Below are 21,943 nucleotides of genomic sequence, written 5' to 3' on the forward strand. Positions count from 1 at the left end.
GTGTACAAATTTAATTGCAGGCTCATTTTGTGCCGTTTATTAGCCGTTTAGGGGCACATCGCTCCACTTGAACCCTGTTATTGCCAGACAGAACAGCTGTTTGGTTCCTTTTTAAATGTTTATCTCATTGCATCGTGAAAAAGTACATACTTAAATGCCAAATGCCGCTTATGAGAACTAGAAATTATTTTACGAAATGCATACATATATTTAATTATGCATTTTTTAAATATTTCTTTTGAAATCAATTAAACCATTTAAGAGAAAACAAATTCAATTTTATTAGGAAACTATGCTTTAAATTTCAAATGTTATTTAATGTTGTTGTTGTGTCACTGGAACACTAAAATGCATAAACTAATTCTTAATATGTATAATATAGAAATAAAAGAAGCAATATAAATTATTTTCAATTTAAATAGTTATACAACACATATGCACCCCATGACCACCCAGCTGACACACACACACACACACACACACACGCACACACACACACACACACACACACACACACACACACACACACACACACACACACACACACACAAAAGGGTGACTGTAAATCTCTTTGAGCAGCTTTGCTGGACTGGGTTCGTCTGACCTCCATCTCTGCTGCTGGACGTTGCCACACACCGAGAGGCCTGCAGATGTACTAGCTTTGGTTGAAACCTTCTTCTGGTGCGACACCCCATTAATAAAAAGCCGAGAGAAAGCTGTGTTAATTGTTACCATGCATTCGGCCACGGCATTCCTATAAATCACCTGACTAATTGCAACAAATTGTGGGCTGACATTAAGCTATGATTCCGAACCTGCAAATATTCATCAACATTGCAACTAGCCCCATAAAACACAGAGCCGGACGTTTCCCAGGCCAAACACATATCTACCATCTAACTCCCCCATTATTTATGGATCTTTCTTGTCCTCACCATTTAAGTGCCGCATGGTGAGTGAATGAGATGCCATCTTGTTTATTTATTATATCCCTGGATAAATCCCAAGTAGTGGCAGTCATATGACCGGTCACAGACCTTGTTTTCCATGTTACCCTTGAAGCCTGGTGTGTTGTGCTCACTGCCCTGTATTGATTACTGTGTTGTAACAGAATTACCTTGAAGCATTTCTGTAAATACAAGGCTGCAAAGAGTTAGATTGCAGTCTACACTATTTCAAGTGAGGATCACTGTGTTTTTCAATATTATTTACCAAATGCTCATTACTGCAGTACTTAGAATGTGTTTGATTCGTAGCCAAGCAGTCAAATGTTTGAGCATTTAACCTCCCCTGCAATGTTTATTTCATGCAGACAAAAGGCTAGTTAAATCTTTTCTCTACGGGCTGACAGGCACCATAACTGTCACTGCAGATGATCTATTTCGCAGCACAATGCATTACTACAACAAATGTTTCACTATCCTGCCAATTCACCCTGGTACTGTTCAAAACAGCTACAGTATGTGTCACAACAGTGCTTGATCGGGGGTCCCCCAGGTGTGCATCAGCAGCTAAAGATGGAGGAGCAAAGGGTCAGGATCTGTTTGATATGTGGGGATTCACAGGAAATGTTGATGAACACTGATCAATTCCACACCCCAACATTCACATGGAACACCTTCTGGAAGGTATACTTGGGTGCACGTGGTGCACAAGTGCATGTCTGGACATTCACACACATGCACACATGGACTCATGCAGACAATGGTTTAATTAATCATAAATGCGTATCTGCATTATGTGATTATGTTTGCATCCTCTGTGCTTCCCTTCTTACCTTTCACCCATCTCTCTGTTTTGAATTGCTGAGATCCTAGCTGGCTTGATAGACTAACTGGCACTACCATGGGGGGTGGGGCTGAAGAAGAGTGTGCAAGAAAATCCTTCTTTTTGACACTGTTAAACATTGACGGGATTATTACCGTGTTCTCTGATTCAGCTGGATGTGTTCAAGGATCTTCTCGCCGGTGAAAAAGGTCAGCTGCTCTTAGTTGTGCTCAGCTAGAATACTAATACTGTCCTTATTCAAATGATCTGCTCCAGCGCTTATTAAATTGATGGCCCGGGCGCTCTAATTTAATAGTGTTGCAGTCCAAGAGAGGGGACACAGCTGCAGTCACCGGTGAATTAGGTGCTTCTGAGGCAAAGTTCAAGCAGGAGCCCCCTTTGGTTTTGGGATGCATTTTCCCCAGCAAATTAGCAGTCAGTGGCAGTGTGCAATTAATTAGTGCAAACCAGGAAAAGCTTGTCATTTAATAAGGTGCTTTTTCCACTCACACCTCTCCCACATACAGAAAATATGTCTCCCTATCTTACCATATCTTATTCCCTCTCTTTATCGCTCCCTCCCTTTTTGTCTCTCTCTTTCTTCTACTCCTTCCTCTCTCTTTCACTCCACTTTACATAAACAGAGGGAATTGATCCATTAAGTGGTGCACTATTAATACCATTTAATGTATGTCTGTTTAAATGAAAGCTGTGGGTTGAATATTTTCTGTGGTGTCAGAGTTTGAGAGCCCCCAATGGGTTTGGCTGAAGAGAGTAAAGATTGGCCACTTGCAGATGATATTATCCAATAAATGGAAGATAGGTTTAACGGAGGTGGATAGGCAGACTGAAACACAAGACATTGGTATTAGGGAGTAAATACATCTACATATATACAGACAAAAGTGACAAAAGTAAACTATAACGCTACCATGATATGTTCAAATGTAATCTTGTAAAATGTAGCTTTCGGCGAGAGACTCGAATAAATATGGTTGTTTTAAGGAGATGTTTTCACTGTGAAATAGATATTTGTGAGGGAAGTACACTTCCTGAAAACTAGTTACAGTTAGTAACGCACTGAGCTACGCTACTCTTATAACAAAAGTCTTCATTCTCAACCCAGTTTTAGTTTTTTTCTCTAATATGCAATGAGTGTTCTTCAGCAATTCAACGTGTACGTTGTTTTAGGATTGACCTCTGTTTCATCTATGAAGTAAACAAGCCTGCCTGTGTCTGTCTACTTGTGTCTACTTGTGTCTACTTGGGCAGAGGGAAGTCTCAGCAGACTTTTCCGGCTGTGGTCCGATTGGACAACTGGCTGATTGTAGTTACTGCCTGACAACTTTTTACTGGCCTCAGGCCATCGGGGAATCTTTATTGTTGGACCCTGTCTAACAGCGAGGGCTGTGTCTGATTGACCAGAGAGTTAATTAACAGCATGGCGCATAGTCATAAAAACAGAGTGGTATTTGATACATTGTTACTATATTCAAAGTGAAATATTGCAGTCGTTCACAATTAGTTTCTTTTGTCAGGTTAACAGATTATTTTTTTTGTCTTTGTAAAACTTTATTTGACTTTCAGAGTTGAATTTATTTTTCAAGATCAGAATTGTTATTATCATTGCCTCTATTGTCATTATTTTCCATTAATTATTATTTATTTTTTTCTTAATGTTAAATATTTATTAGATTTAAAGCCTCTGAGAAATCAATAACTGAATAGTGAAATTTCGGGAGAATCACCATGTCGAGCAAAATACAAATACGGGAACTTATTGCATGTTTACAGCATTGTATATAATATATATATATGTAGTCCCCAAAGATATTATAATGATTGATGCGTAAAAATGATATAAAGAATATAAAACAAATTACATTTTTATGGATGAATGTTTTTGCATGTGTGTGTGTGTGTGTGCGTGTGTGTGCGTGCGTGAGTGTGTGTGTGTGTGTGTGTGTGTGTGTGTGTGTGTGTGTGAGAGAGACAAATTTGCTTTAAAAAAACAACTGAAGTTTACAGAAATAACCTTCTAATAGTCTAGATTTAATTTGATTTAATTAGTTAATAAATAAATAGTGTGTCAAATTACCAAACCAGAACTATTGTCACAGATGACTGCAGACTATGGACAGTATACATAGATGGACAACGTGTCCCCATTTCCTCCCACCGTATTCAGGCTGAAGGTTGAATGCTGAACATGGAGTACAGTAGGTCATAAATAAGAGTGCTTGGGCTCTATCAGTGCTGACAGAGGTCTCTTTCCCCCTTATACCCCCAACCACCCACACACACACACACACACACACTCACACACACACCGACATACACATAGTGCCTGGCCCAGTGCCTGCTTGTTTCCCCTCTCAACTAATAGACTCTAGTGAAACCAGTCAGCATTGTTGTTCTCAGATTGATGTGACCTTGATGCCGTTTAGTGCAGTGATTTGTTTATTGGCACTTATTTTGATGCATGTGGAAGTGAGCCTTAAAAGCCTTACCACACACACACACACACACACACACACACACACACACACACACACACACACACACACACACACACACACACACACACACACACACACATATACACACAGACACACACACAGAGTGAGGAAGATAAAGATGAGAAAAACAGAGCTAGAAAGATGGAAGGGGAGCAAAAATGAGGGAGATGGAGTAGAAGAGATATACTCTAGGGGCAGATTACATAATACATCATTCACAAAGCATTGTTGCCAATATGTCTTTTATACTCCTTAAATTGCCGTTGCCATCCCAGGGCCCCCTCTGCGCTTTGACAAACACATCACAACACACACAAACATATTGTATTCTCTCTCTGTACAGTTTGTGTACAGTTAGTGGAGTCTATCACAGGCCTCCTGGGACGCTACTGTGTGAGGAGAGGAGCTGGTGCCGAGGAGTACTGTACAGTATTGATGGAGCTGTGTTTCTGTTAGGCAGTGAAAACAAAGTCTCCCTGATGCACGGTGGAGTGTAGGGGGATCAATAGACGTGGAGCGCTTCATTTCCTCGGGCTTCTACTGAAGAAACACTCACTGATGTGTCAGGGCTGCTGCAGTTGCTGCTTTGACATAGTGGAGATACCGTACCATGAGGCTGTACTGTATGAGACAATACTGAAACATACACACACTCTGATACACACTCTTTGGATGAGCACACACACATACAGTATGATGAGGGAAAGGGAATAGGAAAGGACAGCGTTGTGTGTCATATTGTGCTGTGTTTAAATAACAAGAAACAGGCATGAACTAAGGGGGAATGGTTTAACTGACACACAGGATATAACAAGGCATGAGCTTGAGTGATGGGGAAGGGGTTGGCCACCACACAGGATACAACTAGACATGTGACTCTGCTTGGGAAAGGTTTGGCTAGCGCATGGGATGACACAGGGCCAGAGCCTGGGGCAGCCAGGGAGAGTGGAGAGCCCAGCTGTCACCTCAGTCAGCCCCTTCTCTGGGGGCAACTGTCAATCAGCAGCCTCTCATATCGCTCCGTCATTGAAGCTAATTGCTATTGTCAACCCCAGAGACCTAGAGGATGCTAATGCTAGTGCAATTGCCCTTTTGTAGAGAGAATACTGCCTCCAAACATGAGATAAAAAAAAAAAAACGCAGGATATCAAGAGAAGCGAATTAAAGGTGGTTCTTGTCGAGTATTAATAAGGCATTACAAAAATTAAAGGCAGGATCACACAAAATTACCTCAAACAGCATACAACCAGGCCTGAGGAGCAAAGGCTGGACTATAAGGGAATGTGGTTGGGTGGAATCATTTAACAACACATAAATATGCATGCAGTTACACAGTCCCTCTTACATACACATGCATGCACAAGCACATTCTCACACACAAGCTGGCACACGTATACACGCAGCAATAGGCCTAATGAAAATAAGATGGATGCTCTCTGAGAGACGGGTGGCTGTGTTATTAATTGCTGTCTGTCCCCTCCTACTGATAATGATGGGCTGTATCCTGGAGAATTTGCACAGAATAGATTTTATTTGGAAGGATTATTTATTGTCCTTCTTATTGGAGGGGTGGTGTGTTTAGAATAGTGAGGGTTTAAATAATGGCCCGTGCGAGATAAGTCCTCATGTTAATTCCTCCTCTTCCTTCACTGGCACCTTCTTAACCGCACCACCCCCATTACATAGATTTATTCACACGGACAGTGAGACTTCACATGGGCTGTTTACAGCTCGTCTTTTCTTTTCTTAATTTAAAGGCAAATGGCAAAACATGTGTTGTCTGATATGTTGATAGGCATTATAAACAGTTTTCATAGATTTGTAATCTTTCGGCAATGGTAGTATTGATATTCTATCCATCTTGACTCACTGCTGTTGTACCGAGCGTCACTGCCCTTTCACAAGTGGACACGCACATTTAGAGCAATTATTACAATAAAGATTACCATTCTGTCTGCATGTAGAGCCAGTTGGCTGAAACAAAAGGACCGTGTCAGAGAAGACGTGAACAGAAGAAGAAAAAAAACACCCACGTGGGTGCAGGGGGGTCGAGTCTGCTCCCTCTCTTCTCTTTTGCTTCACTTCTCTCACTCTCTCACTCCCTTCATTTGTGGGAGTACAGAGGGACAGCATTATCATAAAATAACACTGCCCCCCCCCCACCTCATCACCCTCTCACAACCCATAAATCAGGATGCTGGTGTTATGGCGGCTGGAGGCGTGGTAGCTGTGGTGACATGGAGGATCCTGGTGTGGGTGTGAAATCACTTGACCCTCAGCATTAACCTTTCTGGAGTGAATGGCCGCTGCTCTCCTCAGCAGGCTGGGAACAAAAGAGGCCTGGTATTGATTAAACTCCGCCGTGCACACTTGATATTAAACACTGGCTTAGACGCCTGTGTTCCATAAACCCCTCTTGCTCAACGCTGCTCCTGCCTTACCTCACTTGCACATTAAAAATGTCTGAATAAATACCTCTATGTATTCTATTGGCAGTCAGGAGGCTCACATGCCCGAATGGACGACTCCCCTGCAAACACGGACAAACCTATGTCGACACAGTGGGCAAAAACTATGGGGCTGATCATGGCTTTAGGTCAGGGTGCCAAAGGTCACATAGAATGATGGAGAAAGCGAGAGCAGGGAAGGTTTAGGTCTCCGGGGTGATCAGTGTTTTGTCATCTGGATCGGTGTTTACTTTTTCTCAGCACATGTTCTCCTCCCTTCATCTCCTCCCGGTCTTCCGAATCGATACTCTCCATCCACTCAGGTCTGGGAGAAGGCATACAAGCATGTGAGTCAGTCAGCTCTTACTGAGCTGAAGGCAACAGAGTTTGAAATCTCCCAGGCTGCGTGCGGTCGGTGTTCCATCACCTTTTCTCCTGCTGTAGACTTTATGCAACGCGACAAGGAGAGTGCATATACTGCAGGTGTTTGGCTGATTCCTGTGTAGACCACTTGAATGACTTTACAAAAAGCTATGTAAAAGCTACACAATATCTGTCTTTCTGTTTTAGCTATTACCATAATATTGCAGATGAAAAAAAAAAAAATGTTTTGACTGGTTATATATTTCTTATTTTATTTTATACAGAGAGCCCAGGTGACATGAACTGTACACATTTGAAAAATAATGAGACAAAACATTTTAAGCTCCATAAATGATTTCACAGTGCACAACCAGAACATTGAGTTCTGCTTTGATAACCTTTTAGAGAGAGCTCTTCATTCGCTCTTTTCTTCTTTAATCAACTGAAATGCTTTTCATTCAAGTGGCCATTTGATCAAATACGATTAAAGAGACTATCCAACATCTGACTAGTTGTGCTGAGGGTGCACTGTAACCTGTGAAAAGTTACCCAGAAATTAAAATAAATTTCCTGTTGTGATAGAAATGATTATATTTTTAATTATCCTATCTATTCTAATATCTGCAGATAATGAAAAATAATTAACTCTTGATATCACATGGACCTGTTAAAGAGTTAACAAGTAAATTGGAGTTTTGTATTCTATCATACAATACTGCAGGAATATGATATAAATGGTCAAACAAAACAAAAAAGAGTTTTTTGCACTTATATCTGCTGGCCACAGCGAAGGTAAGGTTTTAAGAATGGAGCTTCAGACCCCTCGCATACAAACCCACAAAAACATTTCCCATATTGGTGGTCAGGACATGAACAATAAAATGCATTCAGCTCCTTAGCTAAGCTTCACTGGCCTTACAGGCGTACTTACTCTAAGGCTGCCCTTTGATTATAAATGGTCCATCACAGGTCTGTTAGTTCATTTAGAGGCAATGGTAACTGCTACACACACCTTAACCTCAGAGGCAGGACAGGGGCGCTTTTCACAGGGAACGCCAGCATCTGTTCAAGGAAGTGCCTGTCTCGTTCAGGCCTAATTGTCGTTCCTCTATGAGAAGGCTGGTAAGTGAGAGCAGGAGGGGGGCTGTCACGTTCCTGTCACATCCCAATGGTCCAGTAAATAGAGCGTGTGAGTGTACCCCCCCAGTTACTGACGGACGAATAGCCCCCCGTCCCTCCCCTTCCCTTCTCTCCGTCCTCCCTTTCTCCGGCCCCCCCAGCCCCCCCTCAACGCCTCCCCCACAATTCCACTCTAGCTTTCTCTCCCCTTATTTATCTCTACTCTGTCATGTTCTTCATACGAGTAGAAAATAATTAATTACTGCACCCAGTGATGATTTATGATATTACTGACATAATTAATGATACACATCAATTTTCCTGCTTAATTGAAGGGGGCTGCACAGCCTATCATAGCACCAAGAAAGGCCACTGCCCCGAGCATGTGAAAACACCCCTCCACACTCACACACAGCCCACCCTTAGGTTGCCTCTATTCCTCTTTTCCCACTCTTTCTCGTTCCCTCACCAGCCTCTCATTCATGCTCAAGTGCTACAGCGGCGTTAACGTTTCATCCACCAGGCCTGCTCGGCAGAGAACCATAATCCTTGTCCATATGCTCGAAATAAACCTTGAGAGCTGGACAGTTGTTTTTACGTGTAGATATACATTCATACATATCTCGTTACGTATAGGTATGTGTGTGGACTCCATAATGGCCACTACGAGGGTGTGTAGGTATACAGTGATATATGATTCATGAAGATGCGTGTGAGGCATATGTAATTCCAGCTCTACCCTCAGGACTAGAGACAACAAGGTAGTGCATGAATATTTGATTTGCAGGGGAGAAAGTATAGGATCTATGCACAGCATTTTAAACAGACAACCTATAATATTCCTCTTGGAAATCTATACACTCAGGTTTCCCCATCATGCAAATATGTGTTTTCTAATTGTCTGTCCTCTGCATTTTGGCTATTTTGAAAATAGCCAAAATAATAACGACCCGTATTATACTGTATATACATAGTTGTTTATGTCCAAGGGATTTTGTAGTGCTTGTATGTAAAGACATTGGATATTTTGAAATTGGAATAGCAGTTCTGTTGTATGTAGCTTTCAAGTCTTACTGTGTGACATTATGTTTATTTGATATGATATTAAGTTTTGTGCTTAAATATTTACCAACAATATTTGTGTCATGGAGTACCCTAGACCAAATAATAAGCAGTCCTTGTTGATAAAAATAAAAATACATCGTGTGTATATTTTATTTCTCCAATTAATGATAAATACTCTGTTAAAAAGGAAATGTGTCTTTCAAGTTTCTGTGTATCTGCATGAATGCGTGTGAGTGAGTGCAAGTCAGAAAGAGTGACAGAGCCCTCTTAACGACCTCGAGTACAGTGAACCCCATTTCAGAGCTTCCCGGTGGCTACACCAGCCTCCAGCTAAATGTGTGATCAGGTAGTTTAAAAAAACTGCCTGACGTGGTGTCAACACGCAGAATGTGGACAGGGGGTGCAGGGAGAGTTGCGGACTCAGATTAGTCTCCATAGCAACGGCAAAGTATCCCTGTTTGTAGACAGACAAATTCTGCTACATGTGAAAATGATTGACAGGTCTATTCCTTCACAGCTGACCCATAGAAATTAGCAACTAAGCGTTATAATACCCAGCTGCATTGACAGGGTCTCCATACTTTTTAAAGTCCTCTTGTAAGTGCTTCTTTTCTGCATTTGCATAAGAAACATGGCATGCTTATTGGAGGCGCTTTGGGGTTGTTGTGGGGTGCTTTCATATCTTTAGCTTGACGGCTTCTTTGTGATCAAGGGGATTGAGGGGAGGGAGGGTTGCCAGATGAGAATAACTTAATTTCCAAAGCTCCAAGATGAGAGAAAGAGTTGAGGGTACAAGTTCACGATGCAGTTTCACTCAGGCAATATAGTGAAGGAAAAAAAATACAGCGCCTGTGCGTAGTTTGAGTGTGTGTATGTGTGTATGTGTGTGGCAATACATTTGTGTGGCAAATAGGCAGGACTGTCTTGCAAGAGGGAAAATAAAAGTGTTTGTGGCAAGTGGTCGCAATTATCAACATCAAAACCCTGCTCATATTTGTAAAGGCCGCATATTTAGTTTTTCAATCATTTAACAACACAGGCAAAATGGTTTGACATTTGACCTGAAGATGGCTTTGGAAAGGGGATGTTCGCAAAATGCACAGTTTTTGAGTTGTAACCATGGAGTTGGGTAATGTCAGAAAGCTAGAGTGTATGTCACTGTAAATTGCAAATTTCCCCGCTGTGGGACTAATAAAGGATTATTTTACTGTCTGCACCGGCTAAAGTTCACGCCTACTGAAATACTTGGATAGGAGAGCATCCCGCTGCCGTAGCCCACACACACACACACACACACACACACACACACACACACACACACACACACACACACACACACTTGTTTCAATATAGAATTAGCAAGGGAAAATGAAAGTCGGTAGAATTGACTCTAATATCCGTAGTGACAACGTAGTCATGGTATTAAATGAGTTAAAATGTCTTATATGTGTGAGCGACCATTTGATGTCAGCAAAGGTGTGAATGTGTGTGAAGGAGAATTTGTGGGAGGGTTGATACAAACATCTAATATTAAAATTGAAAATCTATTTCTTAAAGACATTAGATTGTTATTCTTCATCAAGGTTTAGAATTTGTTTATCTTGAGTTTGTTGATTTAAACTTGTTAAGAATGGTTTAAAAGAACATAAATATAAATCAAATCCAGTGTTTTTAACCACACACAGCAAGTGAGTAAAATCCAAAATGTGAAACACGTAGAGGCCTCTGTGAAAGAAAGTGTATTTCCTGCCAACTAATATTGATTGGACATAATTTCAATCAGTGTTGATCCAATCAAAAGGTCATATAATTAACACTAGGGGGCACCAGTGTTCCACTCAATGTTGTTTTGTGGAGACACCACTGGAAAGAAAATTATGCTCTGATAAATGATGGGCTTTTGACACCACAATGCATGTTCACAAGTAAGCGGAATTACAAAGTTACCTTACAAATATTTTAATTAAATTCGAAGAGCCTTTTAGAATAATTTAAAATCACTCTGACACACAACATGAATTTACTTTGACAGGACAGCAACTTAATAATTTTCTTTTCAGAAGAAATGACTAGTGGAGAAGCTGAGGTCAAGGTAGACACAAAGAAACACTAATGAAAACAATCACCTGTTATCAGTGGTTAATACAGTTTTTATTTTCATCAAAGAAAGAGAAATCAAAGTGAACAATTAGTCAATCAAATTTGTCTTTAGCTTGAAAATTGATTGCTTTCATTTAATGTGGTGGGTAATGTCAGATTGAAATAGAAATATAATATTAAAAACGTATATTATATTAAAAATATTTAAAAAGTTTCTGCTCGTTAATCCAATTTAAAGATATACAAATATGTTATGTTTCAAAATAATTCATTTGTTTTTTGCATGTGTCAAGTATTAAGTTATATTAGTTTTTTAAAATTCATATATACATTTTGTGTGTATATATATATATATATATATATATATATATATATATATATATATATATATATATATACACACAAATATATACACAAATCTTACCTCAGTTGCTGCGGTAAAAATGCTTTAAAGACTTATTTTCTGCCAACATGACAATAAAGTAATTTACTTTGTTGGCTATAATGTGTAATTAATTCACTAATTTCCAAGGTTAAAGTAACAAAACAGTTAGATATTTAGTTAACCTTTTTCATAATTTAAAGGTTACATTTTTGCAATTAATTGGAATTCTAAACCTAGTTTTTGAGTTTCTACCTTTTGTTACCTCAGATCTTTTTATTAGTTAAGTAAAATAGGTAAGACTTTAACATCAATATATGTATTTTATAATTTATATTTATAGAAAAAACTGATTCATAGCTTTAATTTTCATAATTTCTGGCAGAATAAGAGACTTGTTTATCTAACATTCATTTACATTGACCATTTCCTCCAAGGTGAATTGGCATGGTTATGATGCATTCACATCATAACAATATGTTCAACATTTTAATAATTGTTTTGTTTAAATTAATCATTTAGAAAACTAATAAAATCATAAAATTTACATGAATTAATATAAAATAAATACCAGACAACTGATTTCATAGTGGTCTGCTTAAGACGGTGTTCTACTCCGTTTCCTCCACTAAGTTTTTATCAATGTCATTGTCGTATCAAAGCGTCATTTCATCTCAGTTTTCTTTTTCATCCCAGATACTCCTGGGGATTCTACTCTTTTCTTTATGAAGAATAATTGGGAACATACCCCCCTTTTTTAAGCTTTAAAGCTTCACGTCGTTTTTTCTCTCTGGTGCACTCACTCACTCACACACCACACCACACCACACACACACGCACACACACACACACACACTCTTGCACACACGCACACACACACGCACACACGCAACTTCAACTCCCTGAGTAATCATTGTTCAGTGGCTCTGGTCAGCATGTTGTCACCTGTATCCCATTAAGAACATTCTCACCTCAGCACACAATCACACACACACACACCAAATCTCTCTCTTTCTCTCCCTCTCTTTCACACACACTTACACACGTACCTTATCCTCCTCTCCACTCACCCCGTCCTCCTCTCCTTTCCACTATTTGTACCCCACAATTCCACACCTGGTGCATTGCCCTTTTTCCAACCTATGGTTTGGAGCTGCCCTTTTCCCTCTGTGTGTTTTTGTCTGCTATTGGTAAGACCTTGAGAATCACTGCTCTGCTTTCTAGGCCATTTTGCATTTTTGCTTTTCATACAATTTTCCTCATTGACAATAAATGGAGGTAGGCTTGTGAGGAGGAGAGTGCAGTACAGAAAAGACATCTGCGTGTCTGAGGTTCCCTTAGGGGCTCGGGTCATGGGGCATCCTAAGCCACACCCTTAGCTGCCTTTACCCACACCCACTGGATTCTGATTGGTTAACAATGTGAGGCCAGGGAAAGCCTAAATTGGCTTTCCCTCTTTATTCATTGAACAGAGGACTTTGAATAATAGGCCTAATAAGCCGACAAAATAAGTTATGAAAGTCCTATAATAATTCACATGTATTGTACATGTGAATTATGATTATCAGGGTTTATCTGGGCAAGTGGACAACACTTTATATGTTATCAAATTACTTGGTTTTCCGAGTAAACAATAATAAACAAATAATAAAACCCATTGAAATGTTGTCAGAATAAAATGAATATCCCACAAATATTTTACAACTTTACTGTTTACTGAGGGAATTTGCTTGGTGAAGAAAAGCAAACATTTCCTTAATTTTTTTGAACTGGAGATATAAAATGTCTTTCCTGTAGTGTTATTGCTTTAGAGTAAGGCCATCATGCAAGGTCAACAATGAATAAAAGAGTACTGTCTTTGCTCTTGGAGCTATGTTGTTTATTACTATTTAATGTTCACTCTTTGTCATGTCTGCGTATTAAGTTGTATGTATATGTGTGAGCGCACACTCGCATACAAACACACTCCTACATCCACAATGCGGCAGCCTTGCCCATTTCATTGTTTGTTGGGGAGCGGGTACCCTGTCCCCATCATCTGGTTGTGACACCCGCTCTGTGGGACGTGTCAGCTCCCTTAGAAACCGGCAGAGTTCCAATCATCTACATGCCATAACCTTACGGCCGCCTTTGTCCACACCTCCGCCAAGATTCATTTGTGTCGCCCCAGCAGGTCTGACCGCTGAACAATTCCCGGGCGGAGCAGGAGGGAAATACATTTCACTGATTAAAGATATCTGGTGACTGTTCTACATGCTGTCAGCACACTGTTAGTGTTCCCCCAACCCCAACAACCCCTCCTCTCACCCACTCACCTCATGTATGTCATCTCCTAGACTCCCCCTCCCCCTCTGTACTCTTTCGACTTTCTTCACCTCTCACCCGAGCATACTGTAATTTCACAATATGCGTAAAGATAGGCTGATAAAGTAAGAGAAAAATGGCAACGATATTTTTAGTTTCTTCTTTTTTACTTGCTGATTGATGTATTCTGGCAAAGATAATTTACATTAAAGAGAAATATACAGAAAAAAAACTAAACGTGGCATTGTGCTGGAAATCCCAGTGAGGAGAGAACATGAGGTGTATGCGTTATTATCAATGTGTGTCTCATCTCAGTAGCTGTGTGGCCCGACCTTGGGCTTTTTTGCAGTATCCTCCTGCAGCGGCATCCCAGCCAGCTGTAAAATAAAATGGAGGACGGCACGCACACAGTAAATCAGAAATAGCTGGGCCACTGTGCACTGTATGTGTTTAAGAGTCCCACACTGCAGTAAAAGGGCCTTGCAATAGGGGGTAGGGTGAGCAGTGTAAGAGATATGAGGCATCTCCTGACCCTCTTCCTCACTGCGATCAAATATCAGAGTTGACAAGTTACAAATGAGGTCCTCCTTGCTTCTTTTATGTCATTGTCTCTTTATTTTTTCTCTCTGACTTTTTTTCTCTCCGTCTGTCTTGCTTTCCCCCGCTCACCTTATACATGTAGCACTTCTCCAGACCAGCAGGGGACAGTGTTACTTGACATGTAAATTAAGATGCTTGAACAAATATGTATGCACTATTAATTAAATAAGAAACATTCTCTCCTTTGTTCTCTTATTTGTTGTTGACTTTGTTCACATGCAAGTTTTAGCCTATTTCCCATTAGTTGTTTGTGTGAACTGCCCTGCCTACGTTGGCAGAAACACACAAATACAGAAAGGCCTATAACTTCAAATGACTTGATTGTTCTACTTTCTTCACTAGGTACTCCAGTATATGGGTCACATGTTTTGGAAGGTGGAGATGGAGGGTGTGTGGGAATTGGCACAGCTTTTTTTGAACATTTTTTGTCCATTTCCATTTCAGGAGTCACCTCCAAACCCTAATTAACAGGCAAAGCCATCAAATCAAACTTTACCAATCCCAAAGGTGCCATCGGCAGGCAACTGGCACAGACGTTCCCAATGCCCCTCTCTCCTGCCACCTTTTGCTCCACTGTTAAAACAGTGCTTGTGTGTGAGTGCTGCGTGCATGTGTGCGTGTGTTGGAATGTGTTGGGAGAAGTACAGGGGGCAGACATCAGTGGGGATGACAAGTTCCGCTACTATTATGAGAAAGATCTGGAGGCATCATACCCTCCACAGGCTCATCACCCTTGTGTGCAGTTGGCTTTGTGTGTTCCTTATTCGCAGTATGTGTGTCTGCAATAGCACGCTTGTGTGTTCATGCAGGTGGTGTTTGTGTCTGTGCACTGGAGCGCGTTTGTATGCACGCGTGCACGTCAGAGGTGACAAGCGAGTGTTCGATGTCAGTCGAGGTGAGGGACTGTGGAATATGGAGAGCAGTAGAGTGGTGCCCTGTGTGACACCAGTCCTGTAGACAAGGGTTAAGCAGGGAATAGGGAATAGTCCTGAGGTAATAGCATGGGGGCGGAGGGTTGATGAAGGGTGAACAAAGGTGATGCAGTGTTTCACAGACGCGGCGCCCTGATATGCTTTGTTGGCTCATTTGATAGGAGCATGTGAGTGAAGGAGGGTGCCCCCGAGGGAAATTTAATAGCAGTCAACATCAGCCTTTACACCATGAAAGTAAAAAATAGGGTAAATATACAAGGCTGTGAGAGCAGAATAATTTAACAATGCTCTGGCGTAGCTCGGGATGTGTAAGTGTATCTCTCACTGTCTTAAGCCAATAGGACCGAGCTATTCGTAGCCTTTATTTCAGTCATCTTTCAACCTGTGTCTAAATATGAAAGCCTCATTGTACAGTGAGGGCACTCATCATTAAACGGGCAGACTCCAGGGTCTCCCCCCATTGTCTCATCCGCCCTCTGTTCTTCTATTAGATTCATAACTGATATTTAGCCACAGAGCCACATTATGCTCTCTTTTCTCCAAGTCTAGACTGAAACCAAAGGATGTGTCTACCTAACACTACAGACTACAGAGGTGACTTATTCCCCTGAGTGAAGCACTATTCTGAAAACCAGACAGGAGCTGACGGGCTCTGAACTTCAAATTCTGTGTCAGGGGCCCAATGGCATCTAGCAAAGGGTAGCAGGCAAACACTTGACCTTCCATTAATTGTCTCCCATCCATAACCACTTGTTAATTACTGGAAGAGCCAAAATGGCTTACAAAGCTAGTTTCTAAAAGGTCACTTACCACTGGGTAATGAACAGTCTCAGCGGCTCTTAACTTTGCTGGTCTGCTGGTCTAGTAGACCATCACAGGCTAAAGATGTATGATGTTGTAATGGAGATGCTGCCTTTGAGAAAGAGGAGATGGAGGATGGTTCTTTTCTTTGGTTTCTTTGACCATTGTGAGGATTGTCTGCCAGTTAAAGTCAGAGTCATTGGGTTTAATATAAAATCCCTGCAGGCAGCCTATTCAACATTCATGCCAGATACCATAGTGTTAAAGCGGAATGAATGTAAGCCTATGGACGTGCGAGATGCCAATTAATAACCTTGTGGTTCATAACTTTATTACACGCACGCACACTTATAGACTCAGGCACACGCACACACAACTCAACTCATTAGCCTCTGTCCCCATTCTCTTTATCTTTTCCACCTAGTCTGCATAAGAAGAATATATACATTCTTTGTAGTGACAGTATTATCAGGAAGGGTCATCTTTCTTGCCTCTTTCACACAGTATAACGATAAGGACTTATGTTATTTTAAAGAACCTGTTCAAAGAGAGGAGCGATAATACAGCGATAAGGCGATTAAACAGAAAGGGTTTTATATGATGCACATTAACAGTTTTGTCCCCTTTCATGTCTCAAGAATGATTACCATTTAAGTATCTCACCTGCCCTTTATTGCAGCTTATGAAATCATCTAAATGGCAGCTTAGAGACTGGGAGTGAACTTTCTAGGCTTCTTTATGCATTTCACATTATTCTTGAATGTTTTCCCAGAGGTATTTTTCGGTCAGCCATTTTGTTTTGCATCTGGATAGAACTTTATTTTTTGTCCTTCCACTTTTGTGTGTCATTCAGTCCCATGAGTATTGCACAGTGATATTAATATGTAAATTACGGCATGAACCCGAGCACGAAGGTCTGATCCCATATTGTGCTACCTCTCCACCTGATACATCTCATGCCTTTTCTTGGCTTTGTGTCGGGGTAATACGCAGATGCCTTGCATCACCTCACATTTGATTGCTGGTTAGAAAAATGTGCTTGGCTCAAATCTTGCAGAGGTCTGTAACCTTTCAGAAGGGCAAACATCTGAGTTATGCAATCTCGGCTGATGTTTAATGTTATATTCTCACCTCCTTCACTCTTTTTCCTCTGTCCTTCTCTTCTCCTTTTTTAATAGCTCCTGGTATTGTCTTGGTCCTTGCTGACAACAAAGGGGATAAATGCAACGCCTACTGTAAGTCCCTGTGGTTAGGCCTTGGACATGACACGTGTCAGCCTATGATAAATTGTCTGTGTGTCTGTTCAATTTCAAATGCAAAGCTCTAGAGAGAGAGGGAGAGAGAAAGAGGGTGAGGGAGAAAGAGAAAAGAATATGATGGAGAATAGGGTGAGAAAAAGAGGGAGTGAGGGAGAGAGATGCCGGCATATTTCTGGCACAGCGAGAGAAGGATGCCTCAGATACTGGATGTTAGTGTGTGCGGTATAGATAAGGCATTGCACTAGTTTGAGAGCGGGATGCCCACGTCCCGGGGTTTGGGAGGTGAAATCTTGGCATCAGGACAGGTGTTAGACAGTGGAGGTGGAAGAGGGGAGAGGAGAAAAATGAGGAATGAAAGATGAGAGAGCTCCTTTCGCAATGCTGATGAATCTTTTTTTGCTGATGCACCCACAAGCAATTTGCACCATCTGACTGTGCCCTCTTTGCTTGTGAAAGTGTGGGGCTAATTGTTTATTTCTATATTTCTGTCCTTTACTTTTGTCTTTTGGAGGTTGATTAGGCACACACCGTGAACAGTGGGACACAATGATTTGAAATTTGTGAAACAACAAAGGGTAAAAAAGAAGAAGTGTGCAGTGCTTCCAGGAGATGCCTGGCTAATAATCTGCCTGTGCTAATCAGTGCAGCTGGGCTGGGAGAGTTGGCGCTCTGACACCAGGCAGCCACGCAGAGCGTTGGGGAAGAGGCAAGGATGCGAGCCAAATCCAGCTTGTATCTCCCAAGCGGAGCTTCACATGAGGGGGGCTGCTGGGTAAAGAGAGAGGAGAAAGCGGCTTCTATACCTTGGGATGCCTGCCTGCCTGCCTGCTTGATGCCTCCATGGGAAAAAGGAGAGGATGGCACTTTTCCTTAACAATTGGCCTGCGAGGTGACAAAGCCGATATTATGGTAATGTCAATCTAATCACAGAGAGAGATATCTCCTGGAAATGCTTGGCAGAGGAGTGGTCTCCCGGATATGTCAGGGTCCCCCCCCCCTCTGGATAGGATGGCACATTTCTCCCATTGCAGCAGTGGATCCTAAATGGTGTGATGCATTGCGAAAATAGCATGTTTTTTTTATTAGCACAATGAGTTGATTTCCCTTGGTGGTTAAGGCAACCTGGCAACTTGGCACTGTTCTCTGTGTAGTTTTTTTTATGACTACCCTCTTGTAACAGCTCATTTTAGTCATCTGTTTCTCAGTCTTTCTTTCTCTCAAACATTCCTCTGATTTGACTTCTTCCTCCAGCCATCCCGATGCTCCATAATATGTAGCATGACACTCGCCACCCCTACATGCCGTTTTGACCTTTAAATGTCATTTGCAGGTGTGTTGAGGCGGCTTGCTGCTAATGCACAAATTTGATAAGAAGTTTATCTCTCACACAATCCAAGAGGCTTGTGTGAAGGAACACTGGGGGGGGGGGGGGGGGGGGGGGGGGGGGGGGGGGGGGGGGGGGGGGGGGGGGGGGGGGGGGGGGGGGGGGGGGGGGGGGGGGGGGGGGGGGGGGGGGGGCTGCTGCTGACTTCCCCGACAAACCGACTGCAGAAAAGCCCGACAAATTTGTGATATAATAAATATGTGTCAACCACAGAATGTTCGAGAGAAGGCAAACGGGACAAAAGGGGAATAGAAAGAAATGTCCAAGACAGGCAAGACCCTGACTGTGCTGAGCCAGGAACAGTATTTTCCGTGTGATCCATCCACGGCTGAACTCTCTGACACCTCATCTGCCACGCTGACGAGACGTCGCCGTTCCTTAATTGAAGTGGGTTTGTCTCATCCCTTTTCTCCCATGATCCTCTTCTCTATGGGTCAGTGAGAGGTGGGGGGAACCCCCTTGAGTACACAACATTGGTGGGATTGCTATTTGCCTGCTACCGCCCCACTGAGAGGATGTTAGATTGAAGTTATTTTATGCTTGGCTTAACTCTCTCTTCCACTCTTCTGCATCGTATCTCCTACTCTTTTCTCTTCCTCCCTCTTTTTTTCTCAACCCTAACGCTCCCCCGATCCCACCATTCTTAAAACCTCTCATGCGGCAATAAAGGAAGAAGGCATCCGTTACAGTATGAAACTACTGTGATTTTATGGAGGTCGTGCAGTTGAATAGGTATACTTTTCCCAGAGGAGCTAAATTCAGTTTGAAATTGCTCGTCTTTTTTGTCTAAAAATGCATTTAATGTGTTTTCAGAGTGGGTAAGGATCCAAGGGTGTGAAAAAGTGCCTTCTTTTGCTTTGTTAAGAATAGGTTCAGTAGAGTCGCTCTACACCACAATGATCTCCTATCAACAGCTAACAGTTAGATTGGGGTCAATATTGTGGCCTCTATAATGTTATAGAATTGTTTTTCTCCAGTAATGTGGAGAGAGGATTTCAGTTAGTTTTAGTTCACACATCAGTAGTGTTTCCCAAATAATTTTTCTGGGGACCATTTTTTATAATGACAAACCATCAGGATCCAATTCTTTTCACTACGCATCACTTTATATTGTCTTGAAAACATAAACCAGGTATTTCGAAGAGATATACAAATCGCAACTTAAGAAAACGTGTTAAGAAAACAAGACAAAAATGCATTTAGGTGGCATTGACTGGCTATCTTAATCTTTTTATTTCCCATCATCAGTAAAACAAACCAAATGGTCACTAGTCTTTCATGTCGTCACCTTCCTAAAATAATGGCTAAAATAAGACATTTTTTGAGACAGAATATTTTGTTGCCAAAATCATCTCCTAATGATTGCTGGCTACCTGAGGTAAAATCGCCTCCATCTTCAGTTGAACAGATCATGTGATTCTACCCCCTGTAGTGTAACTTAGGCCGTTTCTGAAAAAAATAAAAAAATAACTTTGGCCATTATTTTAGGAAGGTGACAATATTACATTTAATGTTATCGGTTACAATTATCGGAACAATACAAACATTCCGGCTCTCTCATGCGGGTCAAAGGTCTACTACAAAATTAAATGTTAAATAAAAGACAATGGAGGAAATTCTGCCTATTTATTTGTCGACCCTAAACAATTCTCCCGCGACCCTCCAGCGGGTCCCGACCCAGTGTTTGGCAATGACTGCACCACACTAAGCAATAGTGTGCGTTTATACGTCTGTGTGTGGTAGCCGGTGTGAGTGTGTGGTTCTCTATGTTTGTGTGCCTATGTGTGTGTTCTGGAGTCAAGCCTGTATGTAGCTCTAAGTGTTGTGCGCATTAGGGTGATGAGGGTAATGATGTGCGAGGCAGTTGTGTTTTGTGCCAGGGCGACCCTGCGGCTCACACCCCATTCCCAGCCCAATGTGTTTCTGATTCTCTCCATCCCTCATCACCATTCAGCTTCTTCTGACAGCCACCACATACATATGAAGTTAGCCCACAAGCATGTGCAGTTGTGCACACACACACACACACTAATATATACTGTATCTATGTATGCATTCATCCATATGCAGTAAACACAGAACATGCACACACACACACACACACACCACAGCTCACAAACAGTCACGTCAACGTACACATATTTACAGCCACATCAAGGTATCCGTACACTAGATTTTCTTTTGCTACACAATGGAATGATCTCTTTGCCCAGCCACCTCTTGGTTTTACTCTCATGCAAGCAGAGAGAATGGGTGAAATGGTAAGGTCATTGCATAAGTAGAAGTCAGCCTTGATTCACCATTTCGAGATGCAAACATAGTAGACTCACATTCACCCATAAAGACACACTACCAAAAACCTGTCAGAAACATGCCTCTGCATATTGATTCCTCTGTTGTAAATGTTATTAGAAAGAACTCTGACATTCCCTGTATTTCCCAGCGACCATGTGGGGGTCTGGCTGCGACACAAAGGCAAATATAAGACAAACCCCTCTCCAGCACGACTTACCTTTATGGTTCACTGCTGTAATTGGCCTAGGGTGAACATACCCGCTCGACACTGGCAGTAATGTATTTGAGAAGATATTGAAAAAGCTGATGAGGGAGACACAAGATGTGTTGTAGAATACAAAAGTTAATAATGGTGGGGATTTTGATGAATGGATCTCTAAATGTATCCTGATATCGGCCTAAATTGCATTCTTTTGCCCCGAGTTTTTTGTGTTTTTAATTTATACATTCTCTCATTGACTCTGCAAGGTGCTTGTGCCATAGCAGAGAACAGTTCACTTTGTGTGGAGGATAATGCATGCAGAAAAAGTACTGTTGTGCTCTTCGTATATCAATGTCTGTGGATATAGTTCAGACAACACTACGGAACCTTCCGACACTGTCATC

The 21,943-nt window shown here is 41.6% G+C and overlaps 1 protein-coding gene across 7 annotated transcripts in view; it reads left to right on the forward strand.

The window, feature by feature from the left end:
* Positions 1 to 21,943, forward strand: part of LOC117736828 (ultraviolet-B receptor UVR8-like) — a 276,608-nt gene that overhangs the window by 11,143 nt on the left and 243,522 nt on the right. For 4 of the 7 annotated variants that reach the window (XM_034542417.1, XM_034542418.1, XM_034542419.1 and 1 more), the window contains exon 3: positions 17,578 to 17,634. The exons of the other annotated variants lie outside the window; for them this stretch is intronic. In XM_034542417.1, the coding sequence (XP_034398308.1) occupies positions 17,578 to 17,634 (57 nt within the window). The remainder of the gene's footprint in view (positions 1 to 17,577; positions 17,635 to 21,943) is intronic. 7 annotated transcript variants of the gene reach the window in all.

The sequence above is a fragment of the Cyclopterus lumpus genome, chromosome 9, assembly GCF_009769545.1.
Source record: "Cyclopterus lumpus isolate fCycLum1 chromosome 9, fCycLum1.pri, whole genome shotgun sequence".
In the NCBI taxonomy this organism is placed as follows: domain Eukaryota; kingdom Metazoa; phylum Chordata; class Actinopteri; order Perciformes; family Cyclopteridae; genus Cyclopterus; species Cyclopterus lumpus.